Source organism: Aspergillus glaucus, assembly GCF_001890805.1.
Source record: "Aspergillus glaucus CBS 516.65 unplaced genomic scaffold ASPGLscaffold_2, whole genome shotgun sequence".
Lineage (NCBI taxonomy): Eukaryota > Fungi > Ascomycota > Eurotiomycetes > Eurotiales > Aspergillaceae > Aspergillus > Aspergillus glaucus.
The window spans coordinates 485,389-499,690 of NW_019170454.1; the positions used below are offsets into that span (position 1 = coordinate 485,389).

General features: G+C 52.2%; 5 protein-coding genes across 5 annotated transcripts; 1 reads left to right on the top strand and 4 right to left on the bottom strand.

Annotated features, from left to right (window-relative positions):
- Positions 1 to 2,077: 2,077 nt before the first annotated feature.
- Positions 2,078 to 2,860, bottom strand: ASPGLDRAFT_21934 (DCN1-like protein; the record flags this gene model as incomplete). The annotated part of the gene is made up of 3 exons (XM_022543141.1): positions 2,078 to 2,510; positions 2,558 to 2,732; positions 2,779 to 2,860. 3 exons carry the CDS (start codon positions 2,858 to 2,860, stop codon positions 2,078 to 2,080), a joined length of 690 nt encoding a protein of 229 aa, XP_022405072.1.
- Positions 2,861 to 3,806: 946 nt separating this feature from the next.
- Positions 3,807 to 4,471, bottom strand: ASPGLDRAFT_63294 (ribosome biosynthesis protein NIP7; the record flags this gene model as incomplete). The annotated part of the gene is made up of 3 exons (XM_022548639.1): positions 3,807 to 3,830; positions 3,883 to 3,984; positions 4,034 to 4,471. The coding sequence occupies 3 exons, from the start codon at positions 4,469 to 4,471 to the stop codon at positions 3,807 to 3,809; spliced, it is 564 nt and encodes a 187-aa protein (XP_022405073.1).
- ASPGLDRAFT_41971 (nuclear export protein Noc3) lies at positions 4,459 to 7,073 on the top strand. The gene has a single exon (XM_022545522.1). The coding sequence runs from the start codon at positions 4,693 to 4,695 to the stop codon at positions 6,742 to 6,744; it is 2,052 nt and encodes a 683-aa protein (XP_022405074.1). The 5' UTR covers positions 4,459 to 4,692; the 3' UTR covers positions 6,745 to 7,073.
- On the bottom strand, positions 6,914 to 9,571 carry ASPGLDRAFT_21937 (uncharacterized protein; the record flags this gene model as incomplete). The annotated part of the gene is made up of 2 exons (XM_022543142.1): positions 6,914 to 9,381; positions 9,469 to 9,571. 2 exons carry the CDS (start codon positions 9,569 to 9,571, stop codon positions 6,914 to 6,916), a joined length of 2,571 nt encoding a protein of 856 aa, XP_022405075.1.
- A 465-nt stretch (positions 9,572 to 10,036) lies between these two features.
- On the bottom strand, positions 10,037 to 13,994 carry ASPGLDRAFT_41972 (PT repeat family protein). The gene is made up of 2 exons (XM_022545523.1): positions 13,547 to 13,994; positions 10,037 to 13,469 (listed from the first exon to the last, which is right to left on the bottom strand). The coding sequence occupies exons 1-2, from the start codon at positions 13,794 to 13,796 to the stop codon at positions 10,228 to 10,230; spliced, it is 3,492 nt and encodes a 1,163-aa protein (XP_022405076.1). The 5' UTR covers positions 13,797 to 13,994; the 3' UTR covers positions 10,037 to 10,227.
- Positions 13,995 to 14,302: the final 308 nt, after the last annotated feature.

Below are 14,302 nucleotides of genomic sequence, written 5' to 3' on the forward strand. Positions count from 1 at the left end.
TCTGATACCAGTATATTCAATATAAAATCGAACTCCCAGCCCTCGGATCTCTTTGCGACGTGCCTCGAGCACTTGTAAGATATTTTTAATACCTATTAGGAGTATATCGACTGACAAAATCTTGTTTGACTTCGACTCCTAGGGTTTTCAGTATGCCATATGCTGTTTTATCACTGATTTGTCACTTCGGTGATTGCATCGTTAAATTAGGTGGGTATAGGTTCCGTGATTGGTCTGCGAAACCCCGTCCTCTCTATATCAATCGGTATATGGCAATTCTCCCATGATCTTGTACTCTGTCCAGATGTCACTATAGATGGCTAGAACTAAGAGCCTCGTGACCGTAGAATGCCGACATACTGATCGTGTAGCTTTGTTTGCTCGTCGGGGATATTCTCTGGCTTTAGCTTGAAGATCGCATGGATAGTCCAGCGCTTGTCTCATCATGTGCTGCTGCTTTGCTACTGTTGGCTCTATCGGACCTGGGACTATGATCAATTTTCCATTATCGAAGTGACGTGCAATCTCTTTGGATAACGTTGAGTTACCAGTCAACAAATTATCAACCATGCTTTTGTGTTGTTGAACTCACCTGAACTCATGGTTATCCCCATGACTGTCAATAGTCCCATCTTAACATTATTTAAACTTCTCGGTTCTGTTCATGGAACCTAGCCACTCGACTACCCATTCGAGTTATCAATACGCATGAGTGCTGGAATCTTCAATGCGTGACAGAAGATTATGGTCAACAGATTTGACCCAGTTCGTTGAAACACAAGATAGGAAGAGAGAACGAGGAAAAGAAGATGAGGGGCTATATGTAGCTAAGGAAACAACGAAGAGGGTAAAACTGGGCTGAAATTTGTTTTGCTGTCTTCACTCTCATTGCCCAAGATCATTCACAGTGACTTATTCTCAATTGCTCTGATGCGCTGTCTACATGCCATTCCCTAGAAAACCTGGCAATCAAAACCCCACAGGAGTCGTAAACCCGATATCCATAGCTTCAAGAATCCAGTCCCATACACATCCTTGAAAATTGGATTCCAAATCACCCCTGACAGTTTGCTATTGATCCCGAGCACTTGCATAACCATCCAATCATCAGCAATCATTTTTGTATCCGCAACCTCCGTGTATCTGACATGAGCGCGAGAGAAAGCCATAGAATCGGGTTCCGAATGATCCCAGTCGCAGTAGCGTGTCCAGATTTGAATGACGGTCTCTCAGTTGAATCCGATGAATTCATATGCTTCCGGGCTTCTTAGGTATTCGGGGATCTCAGCATTGTGATGCTGCACGGTGGCGTAAGTGGTTGAGAAATTTGTCAAGTTGATGTGCCCTGGTGCTGGAGATTCAAGGCAAACAGTTGGGTATGATAGGCCTTCAAACGGCGCATTTTCGAAGAACAACGCGACCTTGTCAGAAACAAGATTGCCTCCCGGAATTTTGCTGTATCCATGAGGGTCAATAGTGGGAGCCAAGTCCATCCCGAGAAGTGCGAGATATAGCTATAATAGAGGAATGGGTTAGAAGATAGATGGAGGAAAGGAGGGAACAGATAGAGATCTCTAGGCAGTTAAATCCCTGCCCTGCCTACAACCGGATGTGACATCGTCGGGAGAGGACTTTCTCTCCCAGGCTTTCGCCATGGGAACCGGAGTGACGTGAAGACATGATGGAAGATTGGTTAACATTTATTATCTGAAAAATTAGAGTTGGTATTGTGTTTTCTTTTTTCAATGGGCGAAATGAGTGACATACAGCACCAAAGATGATGGGTGGCCAGCGTCGTCCGCTGAGGATTGTATCGGATGATGAGATGAGAATGAAGGATGAAGATAGATGAAGGTGAGATGTTTAATAGTAGACAGCTAAGTGAGTATGACTAAATATCCTGTTATGCAAAAGCATGGACACCCCGGACGCATTCGTAACTTAACTATACAGCCAAGATAGGTGGTATAACGAAGCTCCAAGCAGCTGAAAGGATGTGACTCAACCCGTGAAAGAATGGATGAGGCCTCAGACGCATTCATTCATAGCGAGGGATTCTTGGAACTAACTATACAGCTCACTCAACCTCCATCTCCGAGCTCTTCCCCCTCTTCGCCTGCACATAAGCCACAAAATCATCAATAGCCCCCGGCCACGCTCCATCAGCACTCCACCACGAAAACTCCTCATCCTCCTTCGTCTTGCGCATAAGCACCTCCAGCTGCTCCCACAGATCCTTGTTGATCGGCCGCTTCCCACGCTCCTCCAGAAACTCGATCCACCAGTCCAGCCAGGGAGTCGTTTTCGTGTTCCATGTCGTGCCACCGTTGTCGGGAGTAAAGAAGAGATGCCATTGTTCGGAGGCAATTTCGAACTGCAGGTTGCGCTGGCCTTGGAGACGGCAGAGAGGGAAGGTGTAGCGGTATACGCGGCGGAAGAGATCAGGGTCTGTTGGGATACGGTTGCGGATTTCTTGGGCGTGACTGATCATCTTTTTGACGTTATCGCAGCTGATTTCATTAGTCGCTGGGACAGAAGTGCACGGCGAATTTCTTACCTCGTAGATCTCCATCCAGTCACAAAGCCCTCACGAGTAAATTCACCCATCGATGGGGATTTGAGCAGCTCTGCGATTCCAAGACAGGCGACCTCATCCAGTTGCACCTGAATATCTCCAAAGAATTTCATGGCTCCTTCGATGCCGATGCCGTCGGGGTTCTCTTGAGGGTCATCTACTATTGTCAGCTTATTCTAGGATTGGATTCTTGACGGTCGTACCTCGATAGCTGTCAAAGATCTTGCTGATGGCGGCGCTAGCACCGGTACTTCCTGCTTGGGGGTCGTCCAGATAGCTAAACATCCTCGTCAGTGGCCATAGATGAACAAAGCCAGACTGCTCTGATCAACGATAAACCGCCTCTGGTGTTTGTACTTGATGTCACCTTGGGAAATCCAAAGTAGAGCACACGACGCCCTCGCTGTCAAATCGCATTCTGACCATTGAGGGCTGTTGTGTCGTCTGTATCATGCTCCATATAGCCGACTTCGACACAGAAACCAGTTGCAACGCCAGCCAGAACAGCCTAATAAACAGGGTACTCACGCATCAATAGCCTCCTGAACATTCCACCTCGACGCTTTAAGAAACTATACCCAAACCCGTCAGCCAAACGCACGTGACCAACCTCCAAAGTCACACCAAAGCAACCACAACCACCCGTCAACAGGAAAAGGTAAATACCTTTGCAGCAACAGAGTCTTTCGCCTGGGTAAACGCCATGAACTGGGCGATTAATTGCTTCTGGACACCCGAGTAAGGTGGCATGGTGGGGGGTGTATGGTGATGTTGGTGTTGATGGTGCCAGCGCCAGGTCAGGAAACCGACGAGGAGTATGGGGAGGACGAGAAGTATATTGGAGGTGAGAAAGGAGGATCTGGGTAGGGTATTTAGCAAGATAATGTAGAGAAAGTAGTGGTGGTAATTGAACCAAGAGTGGTTGGCGGAGTGAAATGATCGCTTTGCGGCGATTTGAGGCGGCGGGCACGTGCCCCGCAGGTATCAAGAAGGAACGACTACAAGATAACTACACATGTATACACTCTACTATACTGACACTTGAGATGCTTGTCACTTAATTGCTATGTTTAAGCATTGGTATAGCTTTGCAGTACCAAACTATTCTGTCAAGATCATGCACAACCATGGTATATTGAAGACTTTTCTAAGACGAATACGACGCCGGAACTCCGTTTTGACCACATCGAGTATCGAGCACCCATAACGATTCGCATATGCAAAGGAACTTTTAAGTCGTGAAGAGGGTATCTTCCTGCTAGAAGTTAGCCACTTGCCAGGATCCAATGCGCTAAGAAAGTGCTTACCTCTCTCAAGTATTCTCCAATATCCGCCTGTCTAAACACCGTAATGGCCGTTGGGTCTAGTTTCCGAGTCTCGGCAGTCGATCTCGCCGTGACACCAAAGCCCTGTCTCTGTCAGCTCTGTGCTAAAACCAAGTTTTGGTAGAATGCATACCAAAGGCGTATCATCCATATTAAACACCACAACCCCCTGATGCTCCGGACAATCCTCACTCCACCGTCCAATATGCGCCTTGACAACATTCCCTCCGTACATAAACGGCATCTCTCCGTTCTGCTTAATCCACACCTTATACCTCGCATGCGGCGCAATCACCTCCAACGCGGTAACATGGATCCTGAACTTCCCGGTCTTGGTGAACTTGCCGACGCAGATGCCCAATGAAAGCAGATTCGTGCGGGGGATCGAGGTCGCCAAGTTTGCTAGCGACAGGCGCATGTAGTAGACTCTGCTGCCGTGGAGACGGAAGACATAGCGGTCGTTGGAGGAGGGATCATCGACGGAGGTGACCAGGGCGTTGAGAGAGCGGCCGGTGTAGTTGGCGAGTTTAGAGAAGAGGGTCTTGGTTTCGTCTTCTGTGAGTTGGCGCATTTTGAATATTATCTCTAATATTAAATTAGAGAAAAATTAAGGTGGAAAGATGAAGTAGCAAAAGAGAGAATACTAGCAGACAAAAAAATCTAGACGCGGAAATAGTCGGTCTTTAGCGTTGGGTCTTGGCACCCGGCAGAAAAAAAAAAAAAAAAGTTCGGACCTACAGCAACCAACCTCAATTCAACCTCACAACAAGACACGGTACAGAATTAAATATAATGGCTATCGCACACTCTTCGAAAAGACGACGTTTAAGTCCCCCCGGCGATGAAATCGTGAAACCCTCTCGTTCCTACCTCAACGAAGAATGGGATGCCGAGCAAGACTACGAGCTCCGCCCGCGCAAATTGGGCAAGAAAGAGAAGGAGCAGACCAAGCTGCCAATTAAGACGGATGAAGGTCTGCAGAGGGTAGAGGAGCCGGTGCAGGAGGCTGAAGATTCCGATAGCTTTCTCGGGACCGACGATGACGAGGGCGAGGATGGAGAAGGTCAATGGGACGGCATGAGCGAGGACGAGGAGGAGAAAGAGGAGGCCCCGAAGATACCATTGAAGGTGCAGATCGTACAAGCCAAGGAAGAACTTGCGAAGCTTGCGACTTTGATCAATGAAGACCCCGAAGAACACATTGGTTCGTTCAAGGTAATGGCCGAAATGGTGGAGAAGGGATCACACGTTACGATTAAGAAGCTCGCGCTCGCGGCACAGGTCGCGGTCTTCAAGGACGTGATTCCTGGCTACAAAATCCGCGCGCTTCTTGACGATGACAACTCCACCAAGCTGTCCAAGGAAGTGCGCAAAATTCGAAAGTTCGAGCAGACCCTTCTCAACGGATACAAGCATTTCGTGCAGACGCTGCAGGAACTCACGAAGCCTACGAAGAAGGACCAGGAAGCGGTGGATCCCACCTTGAAGAGCGTTGCGCTTAATTGCGCATGCAATCTGTTGCTCGCAGTGCCACATTTCAACTACCGTAACGAGTTGTTGAAGATCATTGTCAACCGTCTCGCGAAGAGACAGATTGATGCGGATTTCGACAAGTGCCGCGAGACTATGGAGGATGTTTTCCACAAGGATGAAGATGGTGTTGTCTCTCTTGAGGCCGTCCGTCTGCTGTCGAAGATGATGAGGGCTAAGGAATACCGCATCCACGATGCCGTCTTAGACACCTTCCTCCACCTGCGTCTCCTCTCCGAATTCTCCTCCAAGGCCTCCAGAGACAGAGTCGACAGACCCGAAGATGATGCCCCCCAAGGAAAGAAGAAGCACAAGAAGGAATTCCGCACAAAGCGCGAGCGCAAGGTTGAAAAGGAGCGCAAGGTCGTGGAGAAAGACATGAAGGAAGCCGACGCACTGGTTTCGCACGAAGCCCGCGAAAAGAACCAAGCAGAGACCCTCAAACTAGTCTTTGGCAATTACTTCCGCATCCTCAAACTCCGCATCCCCTCCCTCATGGGACCCGTGCTTGAAGGTCTCGCCAAATATGCCCACCTGATCAACCAAGACTTCTTCGGCGACCTCCTCGAAGCCCTGAAAGACCTAATCGGCCACGCCGACCGCTCCGAAGACGAGGACCTTGACAACGAACAAGAACAAGAGGAAACCCCAGACCAACCCCCCTCCAAAACCCGCGACTCCTACCGCGAAGCCCTCCTCTGCACAGTCACAGCCTTCGCCCTCCTCTCCGGCCAAGACGCTAGTAAAGCCGCCGCAACCCTCCACCTCGACCTAAGCTTCTTCATCAAACACCTCTACCGCTCTCTCTACACCTACTCCACAAACCCAGACATCGAGTACAACCCCACCAAATCCCTGCGCCTGCCCGACCCAGACTCCCGCGAAGCAAACACCCAAAATGACTCCCACCGCCGCTCAAAAAATAAAGTCAACTTCCAAACCCCCACCGTCCTCCTTCTCCGCTGTCTCCAGTCAACCCTCATCTCCCGCGCCCACGGCAACCCCCCCCCAAACCGCCTGGCCGGTTTCACGAAACGACTCATGACGACTTCGCTGCAGGTCCCTGAGAAGTCTGCGATTGCGACACTGGCGCTGCTGAGTCAGGTGGCTAGGCATAATGCACGGAGGGTGTCGGCGCTGTGGCATAGTGAGGAGAGAAAGGGGGATGGGGTGTTTAATCCGTTTGCGACGGATATTGAGGCGACGAATGTTTTTGCGGGGAATGTTTGGGAGGGGGAGTTGTTGAGGGTGCATTATTGTCCACAGGTTAGGGAGGCAGTTGTGGGGATTGAGAAGATGGTTATGCAGAAGTAGTAGTGTATATGGTTATTTTGAATTCATGTTAATATTGTTTACTATTTTCTGTTGCATTTCGTTATTCGTAAACATGACTCGTTTATCATCAATACCACATTTTCCAGTTAAATATCCCATCCCATATCACAGAACAGATCGTGTAGACATATGTCAACCCAAAGACAACCTAACCCTCAGCCGATCCACGGCTAGAACCCATCGGACCAGCCCCCCTCCCCGTCCGCGACACAACCGAAGACGAACTAACCTCCCGAGACGCAAGAGGCCTACCATGACCTTGTCCATGTCTATGACCCTGAATATGGCCTTGAAGACCACCCCTCCCCCCAAACCTCGGCGGCTCAGGCAAGTAACTCCCCGAAGAAGAGATATATCGAGCATTAGGCTGATAGTGTGGTAGTCCGTGATACCCCATATCCGAATCCATCCTCACAGACAGCGCAGACGGCGACCTACGCGCAACCAAGCCGCCTGGATTAAACAACGAAGCCGACGACGCCGCGGATACCTTCGATCTGAAGCCCTGGTGAGATCGTGAGCCTCGCAGGCTACGCTGGGGGATTAACGCCATTGATGTTGAAGATGAGGGGAATTGGTTCGCGCGGTAGTTATGATTTAGTTGTTGGAGTCTGGTCTGTTGGTGGTGGAGACGTTGTTCGCGTTCGCGCATGATTTGCTGTTGGCGGGGGTTGCGCAGGGCGGGGTGGATGGCGCTGGGGCTCATGTTTTGGTCGTTTGTTGATGGTTGTAGGTGTGGTGCACGTTGGTGTTGGGGTTGGGGTTGCGGTTGGGCTAGGTTTGCTGGGACTTTGGGGACGGGGGGTGTTGAGGGTGGTGCGATGGTGGAATCAGAAGCAGAAGTGGTTTTCTTGAGGTCTTCGGATAAAGCTTTGTTGTTGCTATTGGCATCCTTGTCCTTGTTTTTGTCCTTGTTCCGACGTGGCGTGCGCAGGAATCTGCTAGACGAGAAGGAGGACGACTGGTTATCACCTGTATCGCGCCGTCTGCGAAAGCCGAACATGCTCTTTTTATGAGGGGTCTTTGTTCCCTCTTCACTTGGAGCAGAGCAATCTGTCTTTTGCTTCTGCAGCGGCTGGAGAGTAGACTGGCTGTTTTCAGACACGGCGTCGAGAGAGAATGAACGGTCGAATGTAGGTCTGGGCTCGGGGCTGCCGGAGGATTCTCGAGCTGGATTTTTGCGACCTGATGAGCCACTGCGTTGTGGGTTGGTGGTTTCTTTCTTTTGAACAGGTGTAGTGGGCAAAGGTGTACCTGGTTTCACCTGCACCATCCCATCCTTTTCAGTTGGATTGTTGGTTCCTTTGTTATGCTCTCCTCCAGATACGTCCTGCTCCTTTGGATGCAGCTGCTTCGCTCCTGTCATCACTGGCACACCCATCACACTCGAAGAATCAATCAAACTCCCCAGACCCAACTCCCCCCTCAACCTTCCCACCTCCTCCCTCACGATATCCACCAACCTCGCCTCAACCCCCCTAATCTCCCCTCTCAACACCTCAACCCTCTCCCCAAGTTCTTGCAACCCCCTCTGCGCCCCGCAAACACTCTCCCCCAACCCCACAGACCTCGCATTCATAACCCTAGCCGTATCAGAGAGTACCTCGACGTTCCGCAGGATCTGGTCCATCGTCCAGTTATTCGAGGACTCGAAAGTTTTCGTGAGCCGGGAAACGACGCTGTTGAGGTGGTGATGGAGGGCTTGGACGTGGGAGTGGAGTTGCTGGTCGAGTGTTATGGTGTTGTTGTAGGTTGGGTCTGGGGGGGAGGGGGCTGATCCGCCGTGGGTTGTTGTGTTTGGAAGGGTGTTGCCTCGAGAGTTGGAGGAGGTAGGTTGGTAGAGAGACAGCGATGGGATAGGGCTTGACATTTCGGATTGAGATACGTTGCTATCGTGAATGCCCGGGAACGGCTCAGGCGTGGATTCATCCCGTACAGCCCTCAAGCTTTGAGCACTGGCCTCAGTCTTGATAACCTCAGCTTGTCCGCTATTCAGGTACTGTCCCTTGCGGGCAGTAGGCGCCTGAGTTGCCTCGAGTATCATAGCGTCGATTTGCTCGTTGGCGTCATCCTCCATAGCATTGCCCAGTTTTGTCCTCTTTTTCGCGTTCATGGCGTTTCTGATCTTCTCGAGACTGTCGCCATCTTCCATTGATAGCTGCGCAGCTAGATGAAGATCATCACCGGATGGCACCTGAGAACCAGGCGCAGACAGCGCATAGACACCTGAATCCGACTTCTCAGGTACAAGAACGTCCTCATCGAAGCTATTCTGCAGCGTCGTGGTACCACTATACGGCCCATCATCTCCAGACAAACCAGAACCACCCTGCTCCCTGCGAGCCTCCCCAATATCCTTAAGACTAAACTTCGTGCGCAAAGCCGCGACACGAGATCGATTAACTTCATTCTCGACGCGTTGATCTTTTTCCCTCGGACTGTCTGCTTCGGTGGTTGTACCGACGAACGACGAGGAAGAGACTTGGTCTTGGTTCTGAGCATGGTGGCTGGACGGGTCCAGCTTCGCGTCGTGGGATGAGCTGAAGGATGATTCGCGAGATGTGATGGAGCTGGGGTAGTCTAGGATGGGGGGTTTGTGGGTGATGGAGGTTGACACTGGTGAGATAAAATTCTCAGTCAGCTCTTTTCCTCATGATGTCTGTGATGAGAGATATCGTCGATAGAATGACAGGAGGCACGTACCCTTTTCAGAATCCGTTGACTGCTGCTGCTGTCGCTCCAGTTGCTGTTTTTTCTTCTCGCGAGCTTTCATGACAGCCCACGCGTTGCCGCTGCGAGGCGACATGTTGGTGCTGAGGACTGGTAGCAAACGAGGTACAAACCTGGCTATTTGAGTTGAGATGAAAGAGTATCTCGAACGCGGAGGAGAGATGGAAAGGAAAGAAAGGATCTCGTCTTTGGGTGGATGTTGTGTTTACACACATTTCGTGTCTGTCAGTGAATGGAAGGACTATCTAGTGTATATTTTGAGGCATTCCCACCAACCCTACAATACTCCAACTCTTACGAATCAAGTGAAGGTCATCCAGTAAATTCATTATCATCACATATCATCATCTGGAACCATTATTATCATCAATCATGACAACCTCAAAACATACAGCAATAGCATAGCAACACGGCAAGACAAGACATCAAACAATGCAATCTGGATGGAGAGGAGAAATCGAAATAGACAATAGAACAGGTAGAGGGGAATCGAGCGGTATCGAAATAAAATGAGCGGTAGTTCTTTTTTTTTTTTTTTTTCTTTTCTTTTTATAGTTTTCTGGCAAATCAAGCTTTTCGGGTATAAGCACGCCAGCTCAGGCCTAAGCCCATGGCTAGCAAAGGAGCACCAAGAACGGTCATCAAGAGCAGTTTCCTGAATCACGTCAGTTGCGAATTAAAACAAAAACGCAAACGAAACGACGAAACAACAAAACAACGAGACAAAATTATCTATTGCTCGGCCTTTCCACTGCCGCGGAAAGGCGAGAATAGAGCACCAAACAGGTTGGAAAACACGGATCGGACAATGGATTTCAACCAGCTGTCGCCATGGTTCAAGGAAACTGCTCTAGCAGAAGTCACTGACCGATTTGTATTCCCAGTAGAAACATCACCAGCCTTGTCGGCTGCTTCGGTGGTTGTAGACTCGGTTGTTGACTCGGCGGGTGCTTCGACTTCGGGCTTCGACGACGGTTCCGGTTCTGTGGCACGAGCACTTGGCTCAGGCTCTTGTGCTGCGGGAGCGTCCTGCTTAGTGTCTGCGGGCTTGGGCTCACTGTCCTTAGTCTCGGGGGCAGCGGCTTCGGACTCCTTGTGCGCCACGGCCACACCAGCGGCAATAGCAGCACCGGCGGTGGCTGCAGCGGCAGCACCAATACCAAGAGTCTCGGGGGTCAGGATGCTGCTGTCCTTGTTAGCGTCCTCTTCAGCCGGAGTACTCTCCTGGGCAGGTTCCGAGGAACCAGCCTCCTGGGCTTCAGGGACGGTTTCGCGCTGCTCGACAGGGTGGCCATTTGGCTCCTGCAGAGAGTCCTTCGAGACGGTCTCTGGTGTCGCCTCAACCACTGGCTCAGGTTCTGGAACAGTCTCTTCGGTCTTCACAGCCTCGACAGCAGGGGCCTCAGCTGGTGCGGACTCCGCAACTGGTTCTTCGGGGGCCGGTGCGTCGACAACAGGTTCCGCAGTCCCAGTCGCAGGCTCAGCAACAGGCTCTTCTTTAGCGGGCTCTTCGACGACCTGCTCCACAACCGGCTCAGCAACGGGTTCCTCCTTGGCGGACTCTTCGACGACCTTCTCTGCGACTGGCTCCACAGTTGCTGGCTCTGCGAGCGCAGATTCCACAGCAGGCTCGACCTTCTGCTCAGGCTCCTCAGCGGGTTTCTCCTCAGCGATCGGCTGCTCCGGTTCGGTAGTCGGCTCCACGGGGGCCTCAACTGTTGTCTCAACAGGGGCCTCAACAGGGACCTCGACAGGCTCTTCAGGCTCCTGCTTCTCAGCAGCAGGCTCAGGGACGGCTTCTTCGACGGTCTCAGCGGCGGGGGCCGGGGCTTCCTCCTTAGGAGCTTCCTCAGTAGTAGTCTCCGCAGCGGGTTCCTCGACGACAGGAGCTTCAGTGGTCGTTTCGGCAGCGGGCGCTTCGACGGCTGGTTCTTCGACAGCAGGTTCCGCAACAGTCTCCTTGGGCTCCTCAGCAGCAGGTTCCTCTGCAACGGGCTCCTCGACGGCAGGCTCCTTAACGGATTCTTTAGCAGGCGCGGGCTCTTCAGTCGAAGTCTCCTCAATAGCAGGTTCCTGGACGGTCTCGGGCTCCTTGGTAGGCTCCTCCACAGTCTTCTCAACAACTTCAGGAGCGGCCTCAGGCTCTTCCGTCACGGCGTCAACGGCGGGGGTCTCAGCAACGGGTTCCACAGCAGCCTCGACCTTTTCGGCGGGAGTCTCTTCCGCAGCAACAGCTTCGACAGCCGCGGCTTCCGTTGCGGGCTCCTCCGCAGTCGGTTCGGGGGTCTCCTCGACAGGCGCCTCGGGGGCAGGGGTCTCTGCGGCTTCAGTGACGGGCTCTTCCTTCACTGCCTCAACAGCAGGCTCAACGACCGGCTCCTGCTTCTCTTCCACAGGGGCTTCGGCGGCGGGCTCATCAGCAGTTTCCTGCTTCTCCTCAGCAGTGACCTCAGCGACGGGCTCAGCGACGGGCTCAGCGACGGGCTCAACGACAGGCTCAGCAACAGGCTCAGCGACAGGCTCAGTGACAGGCTCAACGACAGGCTCAGTGACAGGCTCAACGACAGGCTCAGTGACAGGCTCAACGACAGGCTCAGCAACAGGCTCAGCAACAGGCTCAGCAACAGGCTCAGCAGTCTCCTGCTTTTCCTCGACAGGGGCTTTAGCAGCGGGTTCTCCCGTAGCAGGCTCCTCAGGGACAGTCTCGTTCTTGTCTTCCACAGGAGCTTCGGCAACAAGTTCCTCCTTCACTACCTCGGCAACGGGCTCGTCGTGCTTCTCCTCGACAGGAGCTTCGGCTGGGGGTTCTTCAGCAACATGCTCCTCCTTAATTGGTTCAGCAGGTTCTTCGGCGGCAGGCTGCTCCTCAATGGCGGCCTGGACAGGCTCTTCAGCGGCCGGTGCCTCTACAACGGGCTCAGTCGATTCCTCCTTGGTAGGCTCAGCCTCGACAGGCTCCTCCGCAACAGGCTTCTCTTCAGGAGCAGGAGTGGCTTCCTCCTTAACTTCCTCCTTGTTCTCTTCAACGGCAGGTGCAGTCTCAGCAGGGGCCTCTACCTCAGTAGCGGGTTCGTCGGCAGCGGGCTCTTCAGCGGGAGTCTCTTCGACAGGAGCTTCCTTCACGGGCTCCTCAGTAGCAGGCACTTCCGAAGGCTCTTCCTTGGTCTCCGTGGATGGTTCCTCGACGGTTTCCACCTTGACCTCATCAGCCTCCTTCGCGGGCTCCTCAACCTCAGTGACAGCCGGCTCCTGAGCAGTCTCAGGCTCAGCAACAGCCTCCGTGGCCTCAGCGACAGCCGGGGTCTCTGCTGGCTCCTCCGCGGCAGGGGTCTCTGTAACGGGTTCCGCAGGTTCCTCAACTGCGGCGGTCTCTTCGGTGGTGGGAGCTTCGACAGGTGCAGCCGACTCAACGGGCTCCTGTGCCGGTTCCTCAGTCACCGGCTCTGCAGCGGGTGCCTCCGTAGCAGGCTTCTCTTCCTCAGCAACAGCCTTCTCAGCTGGCTCTTCAGCAGCCGGAGCTTCGGCCGTCCCGTTGGTAGAAGGCTCTTCGTGGACTGGTTCAGCAGCGGGTTCCTCAGCAGTAGAAGCTTCCGTCGTCCCGTTGGTAGTAGGCTCTTCGACCGGTTCAGCAGCGAGTTCCTCGACCGGTTCCTCAGCAGCCGGTGCTTCCGTTCCATTAGTAGTAGGCTCGGCGGTTGCCGTGGCAGGCTCTTCCGAAGCGGCCTCTTCCGCGTGAACACCGTTTGTACCGTTTGTTGTTGGTACCTCTTCGGCCGGAACCTCCGGAACGTGGGAAGCTTCCTCAGAATGTCTACTCTCTACCGTTTTTGTTTCTTCCACTGGTTCTACCTCTGTGCCGTTGGTACCGTTGGAGCCGTTTGTTTGGACCTCGGGTTCGGAAACCGATTTTTCATCTTCTTCAGCAGTCAGATCCCCGACATTCAGCACGTTCACAATGCCATTGTCACCGGATACTACAGTAAAGACGAATCAATTAGCTTCTGTGCCTACTTTCACCTGAAGAATTTTCTTTTTTCTTTGAAAGTCTTACCCTGCTTCGCACCCTCATCATGGAACCAAACAGCATCGTCCCCCTCCCCCTCACAGAACCGATACTGATACTGGCCCGGGGACAGCTTCATCTTGCGCGAGTAAATCCAGTCCTCGCTTTGTGGGGGCCGCTTGACGGTCAACTTGACGGGCTGCCATTGCGGGTTGGTAAAGGTACCAGAGAGGAAAAGAGGAATGGAATCGGAGGAGCGATGGAGGGCAATGGTGACGTTTTCTTTTTTAGCGGCCATGGTAGATAATTGAGTCGAGATTGATTCGTGAGTTATTCGTAACGTCGTAAATCTCTATCAGTTGGGTTTCGGGTTTCGGAGGCGGGTAAGGTAAAAAAAAAAAAATTAAAACAAAACAGCAGATATAGACAAGATGGATACTGTACAAAATAGGAGGGATAAAATAGTAGGTCCTCTCAGATAATTGAGAGGATGAATTGAGATGAGAGAGGAGGGTGTCAAAAGACAAAAGAGGTGAAAGTGAGGTGAGGAGAAAATTGTTGGAGGGGTCCGGCGAAGATCTTCTCAGGTGACTTTGCAGCCCTCAGGCGTCAATCCCGTGACTCAGGCAGAAAATACACTGGTTGGCACAGCGATGGCACTATGCAAAATGTAATCCTGGCCTAAAATGCGGTGAAGCGAGAAACGGGCATACATACATGAGGCGAGGCGAAAGTCGGTCAATAAAGCCTGTCGAGTCACGGCTTGTGTGCAGCTGCACCTCATTCGCTGCTGTGCGGATTATG